We start from the raw sequence: 23,223 nt of genomic DNA, 5'->3' as shown, positions 1-23,223 counted from the left end.
AGCATTCCTATAGAGTAAACACTGATTTCCAGTGAATGCATGACCTGGTTAAAATAAAAACCTAGAATGCAATGCGACACATTCATCTTCCAAATGCATAAATGTAAATGTAATATTGCACTAACACTAGAGCTGATGTTTTACTATTTCAAACCAAACAAATGTCTATTTGTTAAATGTTTTGTTTGAAAAATGTGTTTGTGTATCTTTATTTGAAAAACGTACACATGATTCAGATATTTGTAAGTGTGATTTAACTGTCCATATATATTTTGGGACACCCAGAGTGTATAAACAAAGCTTTTACTAATCAAATATGATTTCCTGAGCTCCCAACGAAGAGTTCCTGAAGTAAACATTGCTAAAATGAGCGTTGTGTGTGTAGGTGCTGGTTATCGGTGGAGGAGTCGCAGGTCTGGCTGCCGCTGGAGCTGCTAAATCAATGGGTGCCATAGTCAGAGGATTCGACACCAGGTGCGTGAGACGCCGCTTTATCAGTCTGAACTTGACTTGAGATCAAACTGAAGCATCCTGACTGGCGTCTGTGTGTCTCCCGTTAGACCGGCAGCACTGGAGCAGTTCAAGTCGTTCGGAGCGGAGCCGCTAGAGATCCACATCGCTGAGTCGGGCGAAGGCGTCGGAGGATACGCCAAAGAAATGTCTAAAGAGTTCCTGGAGGCAGAGATGAGTCTGTTTGCCAAACAGTGCAAGGACGTGGACATCGTCATCAGCACGGCTCTGATTCCTGGTGAACAATTAGAAAACAAGTTGTTTATGTGTTCGCATTCACTTCTGTACAAATGTGTCACATTTGACAAGGTTTCTGCAAGTCTCAAACCTCACCCTTCTACAAATGAAGGCCTAAAAATGTCTTAAATCAGAGCAGAAAGACTTTTTATAGAATTTAAGATTTTCTGCTCCGATTTAAGCTTGTGCTGCAAAACATAAATATCTTCTGCAGTGTTTTTGTTTTGTTTTCAAGTACAAACGTCTAAACGCCTTTAAATCAACACTGCAAAAAAGCTTTTCTTACTTTGATTTTTTGTCTTGTTTCCAGCCAGAATATTTAGAAATTCTTAAATCAATAAGGATTTTCAAGATGAGTAAAAATCGTCTTGTTTTCAAAAAAACAACAACTAAAAATTAAAATTAAGTGTGTTTTTGATTGAAACAAGCAGAATAATCTGCCAATGGGGCAAGACAAATAATCTTGTTTTCTGTTTATAATAAGATTTTTTTTTTCTTACCCCATTGGCAGATTATTTAGTTTGTTTCAAGGAAAAACTCACTTAATTTTGACTTATTTTTTCTGAAAACAAGACAATAAATTTTACTTGTCTAGAAAATCCTTCTAGGTTTAAGAATTTTTAGATATTTTGTCTGAAAACAAAAATCTAAGTAAGGAAAGCATTTTTTGCAGTGAATGTATTTAATATTTAGATATATTGAATCCACAAGCTATTTCTCTGTCAAATGAATTAAAAGCAATAAAGAAGTATTTTTAAACGGTGAAGTGCTGCTAATATGAGATTTCCATTATTCCATTCAACTGAATCCTAACATTTTCTCATCTTTAACTGATCTTCATCCAGCCTGGTTTGATCCCAGTGGTGTCGCTGTGTGTGTTCAGGTAAACGAGCGCCGGTGCTGATCAAGCGTGAGATGGTGGAGAGCATGCGGGACGGTTCGGTGGTGGTGGATCTGGCGGCGGAGGCCGGAGGAAACATCGAGACCACCAAACCCGGAGAGCTGCACGTCCATCAGGGAGTGACGCACATCGGCTACACGGATCTGCCCAGCCGCATGCCCACACAGGCCAGCTCGCTCTACTCCAACAACGTCATCAAGCTGCTGAAGGCCATCAGCCCTGATAAAGACTTCTTCCACTTTGAGCCCCGCGAGGAGTTCGATTACGGGACGCTGGATCACGTGATCAGGGGGACGATGGTGATGAAGGTGCCCGAACCCAAACAAACTCTTCTCATGATATTTTATGAGATTTGATTGTGTGCATAGGGCCTTGAGAAATTATTCATACCGCTTCATTTTTTTCACATTTTGCTATGCTGCTGCCTTATGTTAAACTGCTTTAAATTACTTTTTTCCCACATCAATCTACACTCCCTACTCCATAATGGCAAAGCAAAAATAGGTTTTTAACATTAGTGCAAATTTATTAAAAATAAAAAACTGAAAAGATCCCATTGCATAAGTATTCGTACCCTTTTCTGGGACACTCGAGATTGAGCTCAGGAGCATCATATTGCTTCTAGATGTTCCTACACTTGGAGTGGAGTTAAACTGTGGCAAATTCATTTGAATGAGTCTGATTTAGAAAGACACACACCTCTCAGAAAAGGTCTAACAGCTGAAAATGCAGATCAGAGCAAAAATCATATCAGAGTCTGTAGAGCTCAGTGACAGACTTGCGTTAAGGCGATGATCTAGAGAAGAGTTCAGAAACAAATCTGCTGCATTGAAGGTTGACAGAAGCATTCTCCATAATGGAAGACGACTGGAACAACTAGGACTCTAGAAAATGTCCAAGCTGACAGAGATGGAGAGGTGAAAAGGTGAGGCAAAGAATGGCAGATAATTGCCAAATGCAGATGTGCAAAGATGCTCACATCAGACCCAAAAACACTTGAGGCTGTAAAGCTGCTTCAACTATGGACTGAGTTAAGGGTATGAATACTTATGCAATCTACTTATCTCAGTGTTTTATTTTTAATACATTTGTCAAATTTGCAAATCTGGTTTGTGCTTTGTCATTATTATGGTGTATGGAGTGTAAACTGATGTGGGGAAAAACTCAAAGCAGTTTAACATAATGCTGCAACAAAATGTGAAAAAAATGAATACTTTTGCAAGGCACTGTAAATTCATGTTTTATTTTGCTTTTTACAGCAAGGTAAGAATATTTTTCCCTCTCCGCTGCCGAAAACCAGCCCGCCGCCGGCACCCGCCAAACAGAAGACCGTAGCTGAGCTGGAAGCTGAGAAAAAGGCAGTAATCTCCCCTTTCAGACGCACCATGACTTCAGCAGGAGTCTACACTGCAGGTCAGAAATCAAACTAACAAACGAATGGACAAACAAATAGATCAATGAATGAATGCATGAATATAGGAATGCATGAACAAAAAGGAAACAGGACATTACTTGTTTTGTAAGGAGGACTAGAAAAAACTTTTTAGAGTTTTGAGCAAGTACAATTAACTAATATTTTGAGTTATTTTGTATGTTTTTACATGCATGTTTTCAAATGTTTATAATTTAAAATGTTTGTATTTACTGAACATTGAATCTGTATTTGCCATAGAATAGTCAGTGTAGATGATATATGGCAATACATTTAAAGATTGATTAAAATAATGAACTAGATCAAGTTTGTAAAGACAACTTTTGAACTATGGAGGAACTCTCTCTCTCTCTCTCTCTGTTGTTATGAAGGTCTCTCGACCGTGCTAGGTTTGGGTATCGCCTCTCCTAACGCTGCCTTCACTCAGATGGTGACGACGTTTGGCCTCGCTGGAATTGTGGGATATCACACGGTGTGGGGCGTGACTCCAGCACTGCACTCGCCGCTGATGTCAGTGACCAACGCCATCTCAGGTCAGATGATACGCCTGATCATATCTGTCAGTGAGAGTGTGTCCTGCGGTCCTCACAAGGGGAGAAAATGTAACAATACTAAATGATGCTTATCTGAAAGTGTAACAATGCAAACAAGTTTTCTGTACTGTGAAGAATATATTGTTTGGTCTGTATAAGAACCGAAGAAGTCTACGGAAAGTCACAATTTCTAGAAACCTAAATCTGTTTGTGATGTTCAGGTCTGACGGCGGTGGGTGGGCTGGTGCTGATGGGTGGAGGTCTGACACCTTCATCTCTTCCTGAGTCTCTGGCGCTGCTCGCTGCGTTTGTGTCCTCCATCAACATCGCAGGTCAGACAGGAACAACACGGTAACAACAGCTGAGGTCAAAAGTTTACATACACCTTTCAGAATCTGCTAAATGTTAATTATTTTACCAAAATAAGAGAGATCATACAGAACAAAATGCATGTTATTGTTTATTTAGTACCGACCTGAATGATCCACAGCTGTGTGTTTTTTGGTTTAGTGATAGTTGTTCATGAGTTTCTTTGTTTGTCCTGAACAGTTAATCTGTCTGCTGTTCTTCAGAAAAATCCGTCCCACAAATTCAGTTTTTTCAGTATTTTTGTGTATTTGAACCCTTTCCAACAATGACTGTATGATTTTGAGATCCATCTTTTCACACTGAGGACAACTGAGGGACTCATATGCAACTATTACAGAAGGTTCAAACACTCACTGATGCTCCAGAAGGAAAAACCATGCATTAAGAGCCAGGGGTGAAAACTTTTGAACAGAATGAGAATGTGTCAATTTTTCTTATTTTGCTTAAATATCATATTTTTTAATTTAGTACTGCCCATCAGAGGCTACAGAAGATACTTGCATGTTTCCCAGAAGACAAAATATTTACATTTAACCTGATCTTCAAATTAAAAAAGGCTCTTAATGCATGTTTGTCCTTCTGGAGCATCAGTGAGTGTTTGAACCTTCTGTAATAGTTGCATATGAGTCCCTCAGTTGTCCTCAGTCTGAAAAGATGGATCTCAAAATCATGTCTTTTATATGAAATATCGTATTCAGGTCAGTATTACACAAAAAAAAAAAAACATGCACTTTGTATAATTGTATGATTGCTCTTATTTTGGTAAAATAATTAATATTTTGCAGATTCTGCAAAGTGTACATAAACTTTTGACTTCAACTGTACATCCTGTGAACCACAACACAATACATAAAACAATAGTTCTCAACCTTTATGACAGAAAAAACACAATATTCTAAGATCACCTGCTTTATATAATATGAACTATAACAAAAACTGGGAGAGTCAGTATAGATAAAATGAACCATGATTCATTTTGTGATTTTTGTAATTTTGTATCATTTTGTCAGCAAAAACTGGTTATTGAGGGGAGAAGGAAATATATAATTTCAACTTGCATCCTCATTAAATATATTTTTTGCATTTAAATAAAGTTAGGTTAATATTAAATATCATTTGATATTGAAATGATCACTGCGAAAAGCTTTTCTTAGATTTTTTTTGTCTTGTTTTCAGCCAAAATATTGAAAAAATCTTAAATCAAGAAGGATTTTCTAGACAAGTAAAAATTGTCTTGTTTTCAGAAAAAAATAAGTCAAAATTAAGTGTGTTTTCGCTTTAAACAAGCAAAATAATCTGCCAATGGGGTAAGAAAAATAATCTTGTTTTCTGTTTTAAATAAGATTTGTTTGCTTGCCCCATAGGCAGATTATTTGGCTTCTTTTAAGCAAAAACTCTTCATTTTGACTTATTTTTTTCTGAAAACAAGACGTAAGAAAAGTAAGTAAGAAAAGCTTTTTTTCAGTGTAACAATATATGTGACCCTGGAGCACAAAACCAGTCTTAAGTCGCTGGGGTATATTTGTAGCAATAGCCAAAAATACATTGTATGGGTCAAAATTATCGATTTTTCTTTTATGCTAAAAATCATTAGGATATTAAGTAAAGATCATGTTCCATGAAGATATTTAGTAAATTTTCTACCATAAATATATAAAAACTTGATTTTTGATTAGTAATATGCATTGCTAAGAACTTCATTTGGACAACTTTTAAGGCGATTTTCTCAATATTTAGTTTTTTTTGCATCCTCAGATTCCAGGTTTTCAAATAGTTGTATCTCAGACAAACATTGTCCTATTTTAACAAACAATATATCAATGGAAAGCTTATTTACTCAGCTTTCAGATGACGTAAGAATCTCAATTTTGACAAATTTACACTTATGACTGGTTTTGTGGTCCAGGGTCACACATCATTACATTGCTACTACTAATTATTATTATGTTAATTATGTAAATCAAATATTATATAATATAGTTCAAATAATCAATATCAAACTATATTTTATCAATAATCAATGCAAATAATTAATATAATTTTAACTCATCCCTGTTATGATTAGGCAATGACACTGAGCCACATTCTGAACATACTGTATTTATACATAATGTTGTGTTCTACAGCCTTCATGTAGTGCTGAACAGCTCCGTACTGATGTTTGATCTGCTGCATGTGCTCTTCAGGGGGTTTTCTGATCACACAGAGGATGCTGGACATGTTTAAGAGGCCGACGGATCCTCCGGAGCACAACTACCTCTACTCTCTGCCCGGCCTGGCGTTTGTGGGCGGATACGGGGCGTCTCTGGTCGGAGGATACAGCATCGAGCAGGTGTGGTGTGTGAGAGAGAGTCATGTGACTCCATAATCAGAGTGTGTGTGTGTGTGTGTGTGTGTGTGTGTGTGTGTGTGTGTGTGTGTGTGTGTGTGTGTGTAGAGGATGTATCTGGGCTCAGGTCTGAATCCGTGTGTTTGTGTGTAGATGATGTATCTGGGTTCGGGTATGTGTTGTGTCGGGGCTCTGGCTGGACTCTCCGCTCAGGGCACCAGTCGTTTGGGTAATGCTCTGGGAATGATCGGGGTGGCCGGAGGAATCGCCGCTACGCTGGGCGCTCTGAAACCCTCACCTGAGCTCCTGTCGCAGATGTCCCTTGCCATGGCCACAGGTGGAACTCTGGGTAAGAAACACTTATTCTAGTTAATTGATGATTCTCGGAGTGAATGCCCCTCTGGGTTCCACATTTATTTATAAGCATGTGAATGAAGGAGAGACACTACAGGCAAAAACACTTTTTGTTCACGCACCTGTCAAGTTTTCATTTTCAGATTTTTGGTTTTTCATAAAGTGTTTTTTCAAGCTAGTGGAAAGAAAACATCCAAACATCCTTTAGAACACTTTACCTATTTGTGACAATAGATTCCAATTACAATACATATTTTTTAAGGCTGTTTTCTTAAAATGAGTTTTTTTTCCTACACTGAGCCATACTACCACTTCAGTAGCACTTACACACACCACACTTTACCTCTTTATTTCTGTCTATATCCTGAAGGTTTTTACTGAGGGATTTGTTTAGATGTAATTTGCGTGATTATATACCTTTTATATCCGCCAAATCGTCAAAATATCTTGTTTTCTGTCTGTATTTTTGGAATTATGAAGCGACAAAAAATAAATACCCCAAATTCCCTCTGCAAAAACATTTGACTCTAATATGTCAAAAAAATTAAACAAGAATTTTGAAACTGAATTCATCCAGATGTTTAGATTCTTGTACTAGAAATGTATTCAACTTGGTGCATATTTCATTAAATAATGGCTCATTTGCATATTTAAACCTAACATTGGAGAAAACTTGTAATACAACCAATGTTTGCAATTATTAATGTAATCACCTGGGTAGGTAAGGTTATAACTATTAGTTATAGCTATAACTAATATTTTTCCATATTAATTTGCAGTGTCTTGCCTTAAAAGAGCAAAACATTAAAGCTGCACGTTTGCAGTACATTGTATATTAAATAATAAAAAAGGCCTAATAGAACCTAAATTGTTAAAATATCAATAAAAACATTTCATCATGTTCATCATTTCACAAAATAAAACAGTTTTTTATTTTACGTTTGTATCAGCTTTTATGTACTTATCAAAACAAGCAAAAGCATTCAAATGTCAAAAGTTAGATTTTTAATGACAAAAAGAAGTATTCAAAATGTATTATTTTACTTGCAATCTGCAAAGGAATGGAGAATTAGTTCAAATACTCCGTTTAATGTTAAAGAATGAGTTTATACAGCACAGACCAAACGTTTGGACACACCTTCTCATTCAAATGAATGTACTGTATATTTTATCTGTTTATTAAAGTTTTTACTCTACATTGATATTTTTTTAAATGGGTTTTTATACAAAAACTGCTTTATGTAAAATTCACTTTATAAAAGACTCACGTGTCTAACTTTAATTCATGGGGAGTACATGGATAATTTCACATGGTTTAGTGTAAGATTTTTGCCCATCTTTTGGAAAATCCAGTTTTAAAAGTTAAAAAAACAACTACAAATAACTTTTACCAGTAGGTGGCTGCAGAGCTCCACTATTTGCTATTTGACCACCTGAAAGATATTGTTTCACAAGTTTTTTTCAGTTGAATTCATATCTAGAGTACAGACCAAAACTTTTGACACCTGAATGAGAAGATGTGTCCAAACTTTTGGTCTGTACTGTATATTTTTTTTCTTTTTACAAAATCTATTTTCTGTGGCTGTGTGGATGAAGTAAAAGCATTTTCATTTTCTTCTCTCTTTGGCCATAATTCAGACCTTGAAATCAGGATTTGGGCTGAGAAATGGGCTGAGTTGATCAGAAAATAGTAATCTAGCTCATTTGTGGTGTTTTTTTCTGTTGATTAAGGGAGAATACAAGACTTACACAAGACTCGTACAAATGATTCTCAAAAACAGAATATCTCAGATTGCATCATTTCTCTGAAGACATAATGCATGACCTGGTGTGTTTTATGTCACATCCTCAGGTCTGACCATCGCCAAGCGCATTGAGATCTCGGATCTGCCTCAGCTGGTCGCTGCGTTCCACAGTCTGGTGGGTCTGGCGGCGGTTCTCACCTGCGTCGCAGAGTTCATGATCGAGCACCCGCACCTGGATGCCCATCCGGCCGCCAGCATGCTGAAGATCGTGGCGTATCTGGGCACCTACATCGGCGGAGTGACCTTCAGCGGCTCTCTGGTGGCCTACGGAAAACTACAAGGTGGATTCAGTGGAATCAAACACACTCGTTCTTATTAGAAACTGATCTGCATGATTCAGCCTGAATATCTCCCACGTGTTTCATCATTTACTGCTGATCTCAGTTTGATGTTCGCACACATCACGATGCTCCTGTGTGTTTGTGTTCAGGTTTGTTGGACTCTTCTCCTCTGATGCTGCCTGGTCGCCACATGCTGAACGCGGGTCTGATGGCGGCGTCGGTGGGCGGGATGGTGCCCTTCATGCTGAGTGACAGTTATAACATGGGCATGGGCTGTTTGCTGGGCGTCTCCGGCCTCTCCACCGTCATGGTGAGCTCAGCCCTGACCAACACATATTTTAAAATTAATATTTAGGGGTTCAAGCCCTATTGTAATTGTTAGAATGGTCACGGATCAGCGATCTCCACGTAAATTGATCATGCAGACGAACTGTAAGTCGTAGAGACTTGAAACTTGGAGAGATGGTAGTACTCACTTCGCCGACAACGTCACCAAAGCTCGCCCCAATCGGCCTGACGGGGGCGCTACAGCCATCAAAAGTACAAAATCGTTCATAACTCCTAGGCTCAAGTGTCTTACGTTGTTGAAATTCTTGGCTCACACCAGACAAAACACGATTTTGAGCTTTTTTTGGGGGGTATTTTGGATTTTTTGCAAAAGCTACTTTTGCGTACTAGTCCTAGGTTTTTTGCCCGATCAGAACCACACCAGTGCGGAAAGATTCTCTGGACAGTAAATGCCAATAATTATCAAAAAAAAAAAAAAAAGGTCAAACTTTGTAATTCCCGGTAGCAAAGGGACGCCAAAGCGTTTGAAAGAGGCAGGAACACTTTTAGTAAAATGCCTGAACGGAATGAGATATCTTCTGCAAACTCAGAAAACTTATGTAAGAGCTCAATCTAAGGTCGCAGGACAAAAATTGTGAAGCTTGGCCACTTGGTGGCCCTATAAGAAGGAAAAACATGAAAATGGCTATACCTATGCTATTATTTGTCCTATCAACGTGAGAATCGCTGTGCACAGTCTTGGTCCAAAGTGCCACAAGTGACTATAAGGACATTTGCGTATCTAAAAATAACATTTGGCCTTTGGCCGCTTAAAGTTTGAGCACCTACTAGACATTGTTAACGGAGGCCGATCGGAACGAAACTCTGTGGGCCTGTTTGGCTCATGGCCTCAAAGGTCTGAGAGAAATTGCTTGGTTTTTCTCACATACAGGTGATATTTGTATCATACGGCAGAACTCTTTGTTCTGGACAACTTTGCCTCTAGAAGCACTGCTGTCAATCAAAACATTTGTTAAATGTGAAGATGTAAAAAAACTACTTTTGCAAACTAGTCCTGGTTTTTTTGCTCAATTTGAAAAAAAACATGTCAGTACAGTTCTCTGGACTCTCTAGGTCAATAATTATCAAAAATGTTTACATTTACCCTTTGAGAAGCTCTAACGGGGTCGTTTAGAAAAGAGGCCTTTTTGAATTTACCCCAAATTCTATAAAGCCTAAAGGAAAACCTTAAAACTTCACGAAACCTAGTGAGCACATGCGACCTGTGATTCTAAACAAGCAAACAACGTTTTTGGGCCACAAGAGATCGGTCCACAGATGGTGCTATAACAGTCATAAATGTTACAAAACAAAGTATTTCTAGGTAAATTACCTGTATTTGCAAAAAAGCTTGGTACATAATGTATTTTTTTCATATGTGCTTAAGGTATTTTTACTCACAATTTCTATGATTTTTTTTTTTTTTTTTAGAGCTTTGAAAAAAAAAAATGGTAAAATGTATATTCATTATTAAAATGGCCATTCTGTTTTAAAGCAACACTCCACTTTTTTTGGAAATAGGATCATTCTCCAACTCCAAACTTCCTTGAATATTACGCCGGAATGGGAGTGTAGTTCCTAATCTTATCTTCCTAGAAAATCACAGCTTTATTTTCCACCGGTCTTAGTACGCGATATAACTGCAGAAGAGTCAAGTTTTAAATAGAACAAATATGGAAACTCGTTGGTCATTTTTGAACGCGATGCTATTGGTCTAATAGGATTCAATGATCTATGCTAAGCTATGCTAAAAGTGATATCGCCAGAACAGGAGAACAGCTGAATGGATTTCAAAACGGTAAAACTCAACTTATTAACTCGGGGGGAGTTGGAGAATGAGCCGATTTCCAAAAAAAGTGGAGTGTTCCTTTAAGGTTGTATTAATGTGTGTGTGTGTGTGTGTGTGTGTGTGTGTGTGTGTGTGTGTGTGTAGGGTGTGACGCTCACCGCAGCCATCGGAGGAGCTGATATGCCGGTTGTGATCACGGTGTTGAACAGTTACTCCGGATGGGCGTTGTGTGCAGAGGGATTCCTGCTGGACAACAACCTGATGACCATCGTCGGCGCTCTGATCGGCTCGTCCGGTGCCATCCTGTCCTACATCATGTGTGTGGTCAGTAAACCTGAGAACAGTGTGATTAACCAGAGAAACTCCTCCAGCTCTTCCGCTGATGCGTGTTCTTCTGTTCTTCCGCAGGCCATGAACCGTTCCCTGCCAAACGTCATTCTGGGAGGATACGGAACCTCATCCACCGCCGGCGGGAAGCCCATGGAGATCACCGGCACACACACAGAGGTCAACGTGGAGCAGTCGATCGACATGATCAAAGAGGCCAATAGCATCATCATTACACCTGGTTTGTCACACACAGACACAAACACACACACACACACACACACACACACAGACACACACAGACACACACAGACACACACAGACACACACACACACACACACACACACACACACACACACACACACATAAACAGATACTGTCACTGAACTTAAAGGATTACTCCACTTCCAAAATAAACATTTCCTGATAATTTACTACTCACCCCCTTGTCATCCAAGATGCTAATGTCTTTCTTTCTTCAGTCACAAAGAAATTCAGTTTTTTAAGAAAAACATTCCAGGATTTTCTTCCTTAAGCACTGCAAAAAATGCTTTTCTTACTTAGATTTTTTTTTGTCTTGTTCTAGATGAGTAAAAAAAAATGTCTTGTTTTCAGAAAAAACAAGTCAAAACTGAGTGCGTTTTGGCTTGAAACAAGCAAAATAATCTGCCAATGGGGTAAGAAACATAATCTTGTTTTATGTTCGAAAATAAGATTGGCAGAGTATTTTGCTTGTTCTAAGCAAAAATTTACTTAATTTTGACTTTTTTTTGTTACTCATTTAGAAAATCCTCCCTGATTTAAGAATTTTTAGAGATTTTTGGCTGAAAGCAAAACAAAAAATCTAAGAAAGAAAAGCATTTTCGCAGTGTAGTGGACTTCAATGGTGCTCAATGGACTGAAAGTTGTAAATGCACCTTCAAAGCGTTCTAAACAATCCCAGCTGAGGAATAAAGGTCAAAACTAGCAAAACAATTAGTCATTTTTGAAGAAATAACTAATGAGATGGGAGTTTTCCCAAATTCCTGTCGACTAACTGTCTTGAACCTGAACACAGAGTGTGCATCACAGAGCTAGACAATGCCAGCATTTGTGGTTAAACTGTATAAATATATATTTTTTCACTAGATAAGACCTTTATTCCTAGGCTGGGATTGTTTGGAGCCCTTTAAAGCTGCATTTAAACTGCATTTTGGAAGTTCAAACTCAGGGCACCATAGAAGTCCACTATATGGAGAACACTCCTGAAATGCTTCCCTCACAAAACAATTTCATTACAACCGAAGAAAGAAAGACATGAACATCTTGGATGACAAGGGGGTGAGCAAATGATCAGGAAATGTTTGTTCTGCAAGTGAACTAATCCTTTTAAGAAGCTGTTTGTCAGATGTTTGAACACTAGAGGTCAGTGTTTGTCAAAGGATGTCTCTCTCTCTCAAACTCACATCTGTTTCCTTCTGTCTTCCAGACACACCTGCAGAAACAGCAGACAGAGCCTTAAGCTCCACATCAACTACAAACTAGTCCGGCAGTTTATTTGTGTGTTTTCTCTCAATCCACATGGTTTCAAAGCAGCTGCACTGAAATTCATAATGTTAATGTTTCTACTATCTTAACGTCTCACAGTCTTAGAGCTGGATGATGGGATGGTTTACATTTAGAGACGAAACAAACATCAACCAGATGAGGTTTGCGATTAGTAAATATGGTTTACGTGAATAACACTGGATATACAAATAATGGTTAGTCATTGGGTTTGTGCTGATATCCAGCATTATGAAATCTGTTTTAGAACATTTGGGTTTCCCGACAAACGAATTATTGACATTGTCAGTTTAATCCACAATACGGTCTCAAAACAAATCACGGTTGAGAAATCTGACCAAGAGGAACGCGAGAGGGTCACATATGTGTGCGTGTCTCGTCTCCACACGCGATCGTCCTGTAGGGAGACATCTGGAGTTCAGGAAACTCTGCAGTCTGAATGCAATCAAACGGATTTCCCTGAAAGTCAGCACACAACGCGGCCGATGACACAATTCTCCACGCTCCTCCAGTTATTAGCAGCAAATGTGGATCTTGAGACCATCTGAGTTTGGGGGTTTGGGGGATTCCTCGCTGACCTCAGAGCGCCTGAGATTCTCAGAAAACACACTAGATTAATAACCTACATGAATCTGTGTGTGTGTGTTTTCTCCTCACAGGATGGGGTCTGTGTGCGGCCAAGGCTCAGTATCCGATCGCTGACATGGTGAAGATGTTGAGAGAGCAGGGCAAGAGCGTGAGGTCAGACACTCGGTCACACGCTCGTTCAGATCGGATCAAAATAAGCTCCAGAAATAACGGCATGCTAAATTCTCACACTTCACGTCCAACGTCTCGAGTGCTTGGCAGGTCGTCGGCGTAACTCTGTTAAAAAGAAGACAAAACACATCTGTGTCTAATAAAAAACACTGGTAAAAATGCAGCCCTTCTGTAAATAAAGAGGGAAAGTGTAAAACATTCTGCGAGTATTTACATCAGAGCGGCGCAGATGGCGAATTTACAGCATGAGGGATAAACTCCCATGTGTTCTGATGTTGAAACGTTTGATAGTGAATCATTCTGATGTAAACCTGATCCAATAACCAACATCACGTGTGCGTCTCTCAGGTTTGGGATTCACCCGGTGGCGGGCCGCATGCCCGGACAGCTCAACGTGCTCCTGGCCGAGGCCGGCGTCCCGTACGACGTGGTTCTGGAGATGGACGAGATCAACGAGGATTTCCCTGGTCAGATCCAACACAAACGCTGATGACGCTTGTTTTATTTTTATGTTTTCCATCACATTAATTCTGAATCTGTAGTATCTGTCTACACTACATTTCAGACATTTAAAAGAAGCCCCTTTCAAAACCAAGGCTACATTTATTTGATCAAAAATACAGTAACACTCTTCAAATTTTTAAATAGCTATTTTCTATGGATGCCTGTTTCCACCACTGGATAAAAAATAATGTAAGGTAATTGTGACTTTATAGCTCACATTTCTGACTTTATAACTCGCGATTGCAGTTTATATCTCAGAAAATAAGTCAGAATTGCTTTTTTTTGTAAGATGTAAATTCACAATTGCGAGCTATAAAGTCCAAATTGCAATATATATATATATACTCGCAATTCTGTCTTTTTTCGAATTTGCGACGTTTTAATCTTACTATTCTGACTTTCTCGTAGTTGCCACTTTGTATCTCACAATTCTGACTTTTTTTTCTCACAATTGCAACTTTGTAGTCCAGTTCTGAGGAGAAAAAAAAAGACTGATATGTTCACAGAATTGCAAGTTTATATCATGCAGTTCTGACTTTATAACTCATTTATATCTCACAATTAGTCACAATAAACTTTTTTTATTATTCAGTGGCAGAAACAGGCTTCCATAGTTTTCTATGTAAATATCTGTTAAAAACGAATCAATTTTTGTGATGAAAAAGCTGAATTTCAGTATCACTACTTGAGTCTTCAGTGTCACATTATCTATCAGAAATTATTCTAATATACTGATTTGCTCAAGAAACATTTCTGATTATCAATGTTGAAAACTTGTGCTGCACAATATTTTTGCGCAAATCATGATGCATTTTATTTTTCAGGATTCACAGAAGAATAGAAAGTTCAAAAGATCAGCATTTATTTTAAACAGAAATCTTTTATAACATTATAAATGCCTTTACTGTCACTTCTGGTCATTTTAATGCATCCTTGATGAATGGAAGTATTCATTTCTTTTAGTACCCCACATGCAAATTTCATTTTGCATTATATATAAAGCAAAGAGCATGTGATTTGATGTGCATCTCACGCATGCAGTGTCAAGTTCTATCTTTGAGTCGGATGGATCCGCAGACGGCTGTAAAGTTGTTTGGCAGCGGTCGGGACACATGTGGAGTCCTACAGCACTCTGATCTTTGTAATAATTCACTTTGATTATGTAATTGTGCCTAGACACGCAACGTATCCCAGCAACCCCGTGTTGCCGCAACTGGCGTCTGTGCGGTCAGAGTCGGAGGGCAGCACGTGTTTTTGTTTAGCTGGCGCAGATAAGCATGTAGAGCGAGGAGAAACCCGATCCCATCGCATGAGAGCGGCTAATAGAGCGGCGGACGGACCTTCTGATCGTTCTCGCTGTGTTTGTTGTGCAGAAACCGACCTGGCGCTCGTGATCGGGGCCAACGACACCGTCAACTCGGCCGCACAGGAGGATCCCAACTCCATAATCGCCGGGATGCCCGTGCTGGAAGTGTGGAAGTCCAAACAGGTGTGAGGTTTACTCTATGCCGGTTGCAAAATAAAATTAATTGCACATCAGTTTTAGTTGAGATGAGATGTTAAGGATTACTCCACTTCCAAATGAAAAAAATCCCGATAATTTACTCATCCCCGTGTCATCCAAGATGTTCATGTCTGTCTTCAGTCGCAAAGAAATTAGTTTTTTTTTTGAGGAAAACATTCCAGGATTTTTCTCCATATAGTCGACTTCTATGGTGCTCAGCGGATTGAAGGTTAAAAATGCAGTTTCAGTGCAGCTTCAAAGGACTCCAGACAATCCCAGAGGAGCAATAAAGATCTTATCTAGCCAAACAATCAGTTATTTTCCTACAAAAAATATTTCATATACTTTATAACCTCAAATGCTGGTCTTGTCTAGCTCTGCAATGCACATGCATACTCTGTGTCCTCTGGTTGAAGACAGTTAGGGTATGTTGAAAATCTCCCATCTCATTTTCTACCTCAACTCAAAAGTGTCTTACATCGCTCCAGAAGTACCGACCCAGTGTTTACAAAGAAGATCAAATGCACTTTACAAAAAATTGAGATTGCAACTTTGTATCTCACAATTCTGACTTTTTTTCTCACAATTGCGACTTTGTGTCTCGCAATTCTGACACTGTTTCTCAGAATTGTGAGATATAAACTCACAATTTGCGAGTTATAAAGCCCAGGTTTGAGGAGAAAAAAGTATGATCCAGACACACAGAATTGCGAGTTTAAATCATGCAATTGTGACTTTATAACTCACTTAAATATCACGATTCTGAGATATAGTCACAATTATTTGTTTTTAATTCAGTGGCAGAAACGGGCTTCCGTAGTCTTTTCAAAATCAACTTCAAAATTGTCCTCCATCGCTGCAGAAGTACCGACCCAGTGTTTACAAAGTGAACGTGCAAAGATCATCAAACGCCCTTCACAAAAAAAGGTCAAACAGTGATGTAGGATGATTTTGAAGTTGAGGGAGGAAATGAGATGGGGTTTTTTCAACATACCCTAACTGTCTTGAATTGGGAAAAAACAGAGTTCAGGCAGAGCTAGACAAGACGAGTGTTTCAGGTAAAAAAGTATATAAATAGTTGCATTTTGGAAGTTCAAACTCGGGGCACCACAGAAGTCCACTATATGGAGAAAAATCCTGAGAGGTTTTCCTCAAATTTCTTTATGAAAGACAAGAACATCTTGGATGAGTACATTATCTGTAAATTCTTGTTCTGCAAAGTGAACAAATCCTTTAAGCAAAATAACTATTTTAACACAATATGAACTTCTTTACTAAACGTTGCAACGGTGCAGATATTGGGGAAAAAAACAGCACTATTTCTAGTGTGATATTGCTAAACCATATCAAATGATATAAATATGTGACCCTAGACCACAAAACCAGTCATAAGGTTAAATTTTACAAAACTGAGATGTATACATCATATGAAAGCTCAATAAATAAGTTTTCTATTGATGTATGGTTTGTTATGATAGGACAATATTTGGCCGAGATACATCTATTTGAAAATCTGGAATCTGAGGATGCAAAAAAATCAAAATACTGAGAAAATCACCTTTAAAGTTGTTCAAATTAAGTTCTTAACAATGCATATTACTAATAAAAAAGTACATTTTGATATATTTATAGTAGGAATTTTACAAAAAATCTTCATGGAACATGATCTTTACTTAATTTCCTAATGATTTTTGGCATAAAAGAAAAATCAATCAATTTGACCCATACTATGTATTTTTGGCTATTGCTACAAATATACCCCAGCGACTTAAGACTGGTTTTGTGGTCCAGGGTCACATATAAGAGGGTTATTTTTGCCCTCATATCTTGAATTTTAGGCCCATATAAATGCATTCTAATAGACTCCATCATTCTGCATCATGTTGATCAGAAACTGCATCAGTGTAAGATGAAGGACAGGGCACTGTGTTAGATGCATTGATAGTTGCAAGATTAATTGCATCAAATAAATGTGTTAAATGAACAGTCCTAGTATGAACCGCAGCAGTGAATGGGTCCTGACCAGAGCGTTGTGTGTGTGTTTGTGCAGGTGATCGTGATGAAGCGTACTCTGGGTGTGGGATACGCGGCGGTGGACAATCCCATCTTCTACAAGCCCAACACTGCTATGCTGCTGGGAGACGCCAAGAAGACCTGCGACAGTTTACAGGCCAAGATCAGAGAGGCCTTTTACTAACACACACGAGACAAGCGCACAAGAAAACCACTTTATTACACATTAAAGTGCCTTAAAAAAGCCAATCAATGAATGCATGCTGCCTTTGACTTGTAAATAAAAGTATTTCAGTCTCACTGTGACAAACTGCATCCAGTCCATTTAGCTTTCAAATAAAACAGATGTGATTTGACCTCGGGTCACAGTTTCCCAGCAGCCTGTTTTGCTTTGTTGATCAGTTTGTGCAGGAATGAGAAGAAGAACAGCAGGTTGTCGTATTCTCCTGTGTACTCGGAGAAGTAGTGGCAGTGCAGGTCCTTCAGGAAGTAGTAAATGGCCTCAATCGTAGCCAGGTACGTGTCCGGACATCCTTTCTGATGTCGCCAAAAACAGGTTCTCCTGCTCTTCAGCTCCACGTTTGGTAAAGCTGTGAAGAAATGACATGCGTTTAGTCTGAGATAAACTGAAGAAATCGACGAAAAGTTGCAAAAGAAATACCCCAAACAAGACAATTAAAAAAGCAAGTGAAGAATTACTGTCATGTTTCATGTGGATTTAGCTTTTTTTTTGTAGTTTATGGATTATCCAACATAACGTTAGTATTTTTTTAGTTCATTTATTTTGATTCACTAGTCAATATATATAACTTCTGTACAAAGTTTATTCATAATTTTTGGATCGTGTGGATTTGAGTCATCATTTGATGTATGCAACCATATGATCTTTCTTGTTTTAACCCTCATGACCATTTTCAGCAAAAAATTGGATAACTTTTGTACTTTCTTAGATTTTTTTTCTCCCTACCTTGTCACACTTCTGGTGTTTGTGGCCTACAAAAAAACGCTTATGAATTTCTTAATATGTATTATATTATGAGAAGTACTGGATTCAGTTTTGTAGGCCTCACTGATCTGAGCTTATTCTCCTCAGTTTTTGAACCATAAATATTTGTTTTTTGCTCAGAAACTAGATAGATATGTAGATAAGCTCAGATCAATGAAACTACGAACAGTCACTTCCAAAATAAAACTTTACTGATAATTTACTCAGCCCCATGGCATCCAAGATGCTCAAGTCTTTCTTTCTTCAGTTTCAAGTTTTTGAGGAAAACATTTCAGGATTGTTCTCCATATAGTGGGCGTCTATGGTGCTCAATGTTTTGAAGGTTAAAAATGCTGTTTCAGTGCAGCTTCAAAGGGCTCTAAACAATCCCAGCCGAGGAATAAGGGTCCTATCTAGTGAAACGATTGGTAAAAAAAAAAAAAAGTAAATTTTTATACCTTTTGACCTCAAATGCTCGTTTTGTCTAGCTCTGCATTAACTCTGTGTATTCTGGTTCAAGACAGTTAGGGTATGTCTAAAAACTCCCATCTCATTTTCTCCTCCAACTTCAGAATCGTCCTCCATCGCTGCAGAAGTACCGACCCAGTGTTTACAAAGTGATCAAACACCCTTTACAAAAAAAGGGTAAACCAGCGATGTAGGTTTTTGAAGTTGAAGGAGAAAATGAGATGGGAGTTTTTAGACACACCCTAACTGTCTTGAACTCTGCAGAGCTAGACTAGATGAGCATTTGAGGTTAAAAAGTGTATAAATATTAATTATTTTATGAAAATTACAGCTCGTTTCACTAGATAAGACCCTTATTCCTCAGCTGGGATTGTTTAGAGCCCTTTGAAGTTGCACTAAAACAGCATTTTTAACTTTCAAAACGTTGAGCACCATTGAAGTCCAATATATGGAGCAAAATCCTGAAATGTTTTCCTCAAAAAACAATTTCTTTGCAACTGAAGAAAGAAAGACATGAATATCTTGGATGACATGGGGGTGAGTAAACGATCACAAATTTTTTATTCTAAAAGTGGAGTAATCCTTTTTAAAAGGATGCTCATTTTCGACCACAAACACCAAATTAGGATAAGGATTTCCAGCATCACCTCACATTGTAATTAAAGGCCATGTTTCAGTTTTTTTTTTTCTTGCACTTGCTTTTTGTTTGTCTTTCTTCTCCACGTGTGTTTGCAGCTTTACACCAAAGTTAACCAATCCGCTGCACCTTGGAGGCGTTCGTCTGTGATGATTCTGGTGGTCTGGTTCCAGGTGCTGTCGATGAACACCACTCTCTGGATCGGGCAGCTGTGAGATTCAGGCTCCGCGTCGGTCGCTTTTAACCTCTTCACCTTGGGCTTCCCGTCGGGAGAGAAATGCTCCCACAGCTCCTCCACGGTCAAGGCGTCTGGACCGGGAAACACCAGCACGATCTGCGGGAAGAAGAGCGTGTTACTGGAGCCGGCCTGAGCTCACGGCGGTTTTGCGGAGGTCCGGCTCACGTTTTCTGCGCTCTGGTCCAGCTCGGGGATGCAGGGGTAGGTGTAGATGGTGACGTCCCCCGGCGCCAGCAGTTTGGCCTGCACCGCCGTGCTCTTTCCGTCCGTTTCGTTGGGGTGCTTGATGATATCGATCTTCAGCGGCAGCTGAAAGCAGCAGACAGACGTTTCGTGAGCTTTAACAAACGCCGACTGTTCCAAACACACATTTATTTTCCACGGGTTAAAAAAGGAGATGTTTATTCATTTGATAGCCGTGTGTGACTAACATTAACCGAAATCCTGCTCTCAAATCATTTTGTTTCTCTGCAACTATGAGAAGAATGAGTATTTGCGAGCCATGCGTTTCCCCTCAGGAATTTCCAGTGGGTTTTTAGAAAAGTGGTTTTGGATTTATGGAGTCACTCGTGTTGTGGAACATTTCTTCCAGTAATGCTCACCGCAGGCCGTATTTAACTCGTAAATCCAAAACCACCATTCTTAAAACACTGTTAATTCCTCAAGGAGCCGTGAAGAATTGGGTCGGTCCACAAATTAAACTCATAACAGCTCTATTTGCGCACATTTATATTCAACTCGAGCACCAGAAGGGTTTCTGCTTCTCTATATCCATCTTATTTTTAACGTAGGAACGACAGACATTTCTGATATAAATGGGCGAGACTTTGTGTCATTCATGTCCACTTATTTTTTGTGGCAAATAGGGTTGGAAAGGGGTGGAAAATTTCCAGAAACTTTCCAAAAATCCCAGGAAGATTCCAAAAAATCCTGTAAAGTTTGAAAAATTTCTGGAATGTTCCCCGAAATTTACTGGGAATTTTCCACATTTTTGCAACCCTAGTTGCAAACTGGTTTTTGTCAAAGGATTTAAATACTATCATAGCCATGGAAGCCTGTTTCCGCCAATGAATAAAAAACTAAAAAAAGGTACTTTTTTTTTTTTCTTTAGATTTGTGAGATATAAACTTGCAATTGCAAATTATAAAGTCCAGTTCTGAGGACTATGAAATGACTTACAATCCATTGTTTTATCACACAATTGCAACTTTATTTATCAGAATTCTGACTTTTTTTCTCGCAACTGTGAGTTTACAGTCCACAATTCGGAGAAAAAAGTCTGAATTGTGAGATAAGTTGCAATAACCGTTTTTTTTTTTTTTCTATTATTCTGTGGAGGAAACAGGCTTCCATAATAAACACTGGTTTGTGACAATAGTTTTACCATTTACTACACTTGTTATTCGTCTAGTTATTTACCAATAGTGACTAATGAATCTGAAGTCTCACACATTCTTAGAAAATAGCTTTATCATATTTTGACTGGGTTTTTGCAGGGTCTTTTTCCCCACACCTTTTTAACATTTAAGGAACCAAAGGAAACATAAATCAATATGGTTTCTAAATGTAAATGTCTGGCATTAGCAATACTTCAGAGTTTGAAAATGCAACTTCCAACAGATCTCCACTACTTTTTGATTTTGCATAAAAAAAAGAGAGATCAACTAGAATATGAAATTAACTTTTTTACTGTATCTTCTGATCACACTGCAAAGTGACAGTCTTGTTTGATGAGAAATTCATCAAAATAAAGTGAGTTCAATTCAAAAGGAAAGCAAGTTTTCATTCCACACTGACAGATATTTGTGACCCTGGAGCACAAAACCAGTCAAAATTGTTTTTTGAAATTGGGATTAATAAATTGAGAGTAAATCAACTTTCCATTGATGTATGGTTTGTTAGGACAGGACAATATTTGGCTGAGATACAACTCAAAATCTGCAATCTGAGGGTGCAAAACAAATCTAAATATTGAGAAAATTCACTTTAAAAAGTTGCCCAAAATAAATTCTTAGCAATGCCTATTACTAATCAAAAATTGCGTTTTGATATATTTGTGATAGGAAATTTACTAAATATCTTCATGGATCATGATCTTAATATCCTAATGATTTTTGGCATAAAAGAAAACTGTATCATTTTCACCCATACAATGTAATGTTGGCTATTGCTACAAATATAGCCGTGCTACTTAAGAATGGTTTAGTGCTCTAGAGTCGCATTTGTTCTTGTTTTAATTATAAACTCGCTCAATTTTGTTCAATTTCTCAGAAAACTAGACTTCATATGCTCATTCTGCATCTCCAGTAAATGTATCTGTTTAGTAAATATTTAGTTATTTGTACTGGAAAACAAGACAAAAATACTAAGGAGGAACATCTATTTTTGCAGTGCATGCAACATTTAATGGCATGACTTTATTAATTTAAGACTCTCTGCTTTGAAGAGCTTTTAAGGTCTGAATAAAGGCATTTTAAGAGCCACAGAAACCCTGTTTTGTGTTATTCAGTTCTTGGAAATTCGTGTAACTAATACTTTAAATTTCATATTTGTAACCCTGGACCACAAAACCTGATTTTTTTTTTTTGCACCCTCAGACTCCAGATTTTCAAATAGTTGTATCTCAGCTAAATATTGTCCTATCCTAACAAACCATACATCAGTAGGAAACTTTTTTTTTTTTTTTTTTTTTAACTAACCCTTGTGACTGGTTTTGTGGTTCAGGGTCACGTTTTATTGTTCTTTTTGTCATTTTAAATGATGTTTAGCATTTTTTGTCAATGTAAGTAAATGTAAATATACTTTAATTGACTGTAAAAACAGCTCGAACATTGCTAAACATCTCCTTTTTTGTTTTATTGAAGAAAGACCGTGTTTGGGACAGAATGAGGGCGAGAAATAATGACAGAATGGACTCTATAGGCTGGTTTGCTCCTTTAGATGCGCACAGTTCGAATCTACAGGATGTTTTCTCGATCGTTACTGACGCATGACAGTATAAACGCGCGTTATGATCGGCGTGAATGATCGCGTCACTCTTTCATGTGATGTTTTGACGCACCTTGACGCTCGGAACGTCCCGCGGCTCCAGTCCGACCAGCGCGCAGCAGCTGTAGCAGTAGAACATGCGGGACGCGCCGCACCGCGAGCACTTCATCCGGCCGGCGCGCTGCGCGTCATCCAGCGGGGCGTGCGACGCGATCAGCAGGCCGCTCAAAGCGCTACTCTCCTGATCCGACATGACCACCGAACAGAACCCGAACCCTCCGCACACAGCAGCACGACAACAAACCCACGTGTGCACCACGCACCGGAAACACTACCGCACCGGAGGAAGCAGGAAGAGCGGCGGGCGGCTTCCTAGCAACAGACGCG

General features: G+C 38.6%; 2 protein-coding genes across 2 annotated transcripts in view; one reads left to right on the top strand and one right to left on the bottom strand.

Annotated features, from left to right (window-relative positions):
• nnt2 (nicotinamide nucleotide transhydrogenase 2) overlaps window positions 1-17,891 on the top strand; it is a 23,941-nt gene extending 6,050 nt beyond the window's left edge. The window contains exons 5-20 of the mRNA XM_073850055.1: window positions 386-474; window positions 561-748; window positions 1,631-1,956; window positions 2,908-3,061; window positions 3,452-3,613; window positions 3,835-3,945; window positions 6,169-6,314; window positions 6,465-6,660; window positions 8,518-8,751; window positions 8,901-9,061; window positions 11,012-11,191; window positions 11,276-11,435; window positions 13,400-13,481; window positions 13,848-13,966; window positions 15,377-15,492; window positions 17,558-17,891. Of these exons, the coding sequence (XP_073706156.1) occupies window positions 386-474; window positions 561-748; window positions 1,631-1,956; window positions 2,908-3,061; window positions 3,452-3,613; window positions 3,835-3,945; window positions 6,169-6,314; window positions 6,465-6,660; window positions 8,518-8,751; window positions 8,901-9,061; window positions 11,012-11,191; window positions 11,276-11,435; window positions 13,400-13,481; window positions 13,848-13,966; window positions 15,377-15,492; window positions 17,558-17,704 (2,571 nt within the window). The 3' untranslated portion in view covers window positions 17,705-17,891. The remainder of the gene's footprint in view (window positions 1-385; window positions 475-560; window positions 749-1,630; window positions 1,957-2,907; window positions 3,062-3,451; window positions 3,614-3,834; window positions 3,946-6,168; window positions 6,315-6,464; window positions 6,661-8,517; window positions 8,752-8,900; window positions 9,062-11,011; window positions 11,192-11,275; window positions 11,436-13,399; window positions 13,482-13,847; window positions 13,967-15,376; window positions 15,493-17,557) is intronic.
• dtwd1 (DTW domain containing 1) lies at window positions 17,884-23,223 on the bottom strand. Its single transcript, XM_073850056.1, has 4 exons — window positions 22,910-23,223; window positions 20,014-20,157; window positions 19,740-19,944; window positions 17,884-18,110 (listed from the first exon to the last, which is right to left on the bottom strand). The coding sequence occupies exons 1-4, from the start codon at window positions 23,087-23,089 to the stop codon at window positions 17,884-17,886; spliced, it is 756 nt and encodes a 251-aa protein (XP_073706157.1). The 5' UTR covers window positions 23,090-23,223.

The sequence above is a fragment of the Garra rufa genome, chromosome 11, assembly GCF_049309525.1.
Source record: "Garra rufa chromosome 11, GarRuf1.0, whole genome shotgun sequence".
In the NCBI taxonomy this organism is placed as follows: domain Eukaryota; kingdom Metazoa; phylum Chordata; class Actinopteri; order Cypriniformes; family Cyprinidae; genus Garra; species Garra rufa.
Note: the sequence above shows the minus strand (reverse complement) of the source record. Positions and strands in the feature narration are given on the sequence as shown.

Excerpts from the sequence above, each read along its gene's own strand:
- dtwd1 (XM_073850056.1), bottom strand. The coding sequence starts at position 23,089 with ATGTCGGATCAGGAGAGTAGCGCTTTGAGCGGCCTGCTGATCGCGTCG. Across the intron at positions 20,158-22,909 it reads GGGACGTTCCGAGCGTCAAG|CTGCCGCTGAAGATCGATAT; the intron begins GTGCGTCAAAAC and ends TGCTGCTTTCAG. Across the intron at positions 18,111-19,739 it reads CACAGACGAACGCCTCCAAG|CTTTACCAAACGTGGAGCTG; the intron begins GTGCAGCGGATT and ends ATTTCTTCACAG.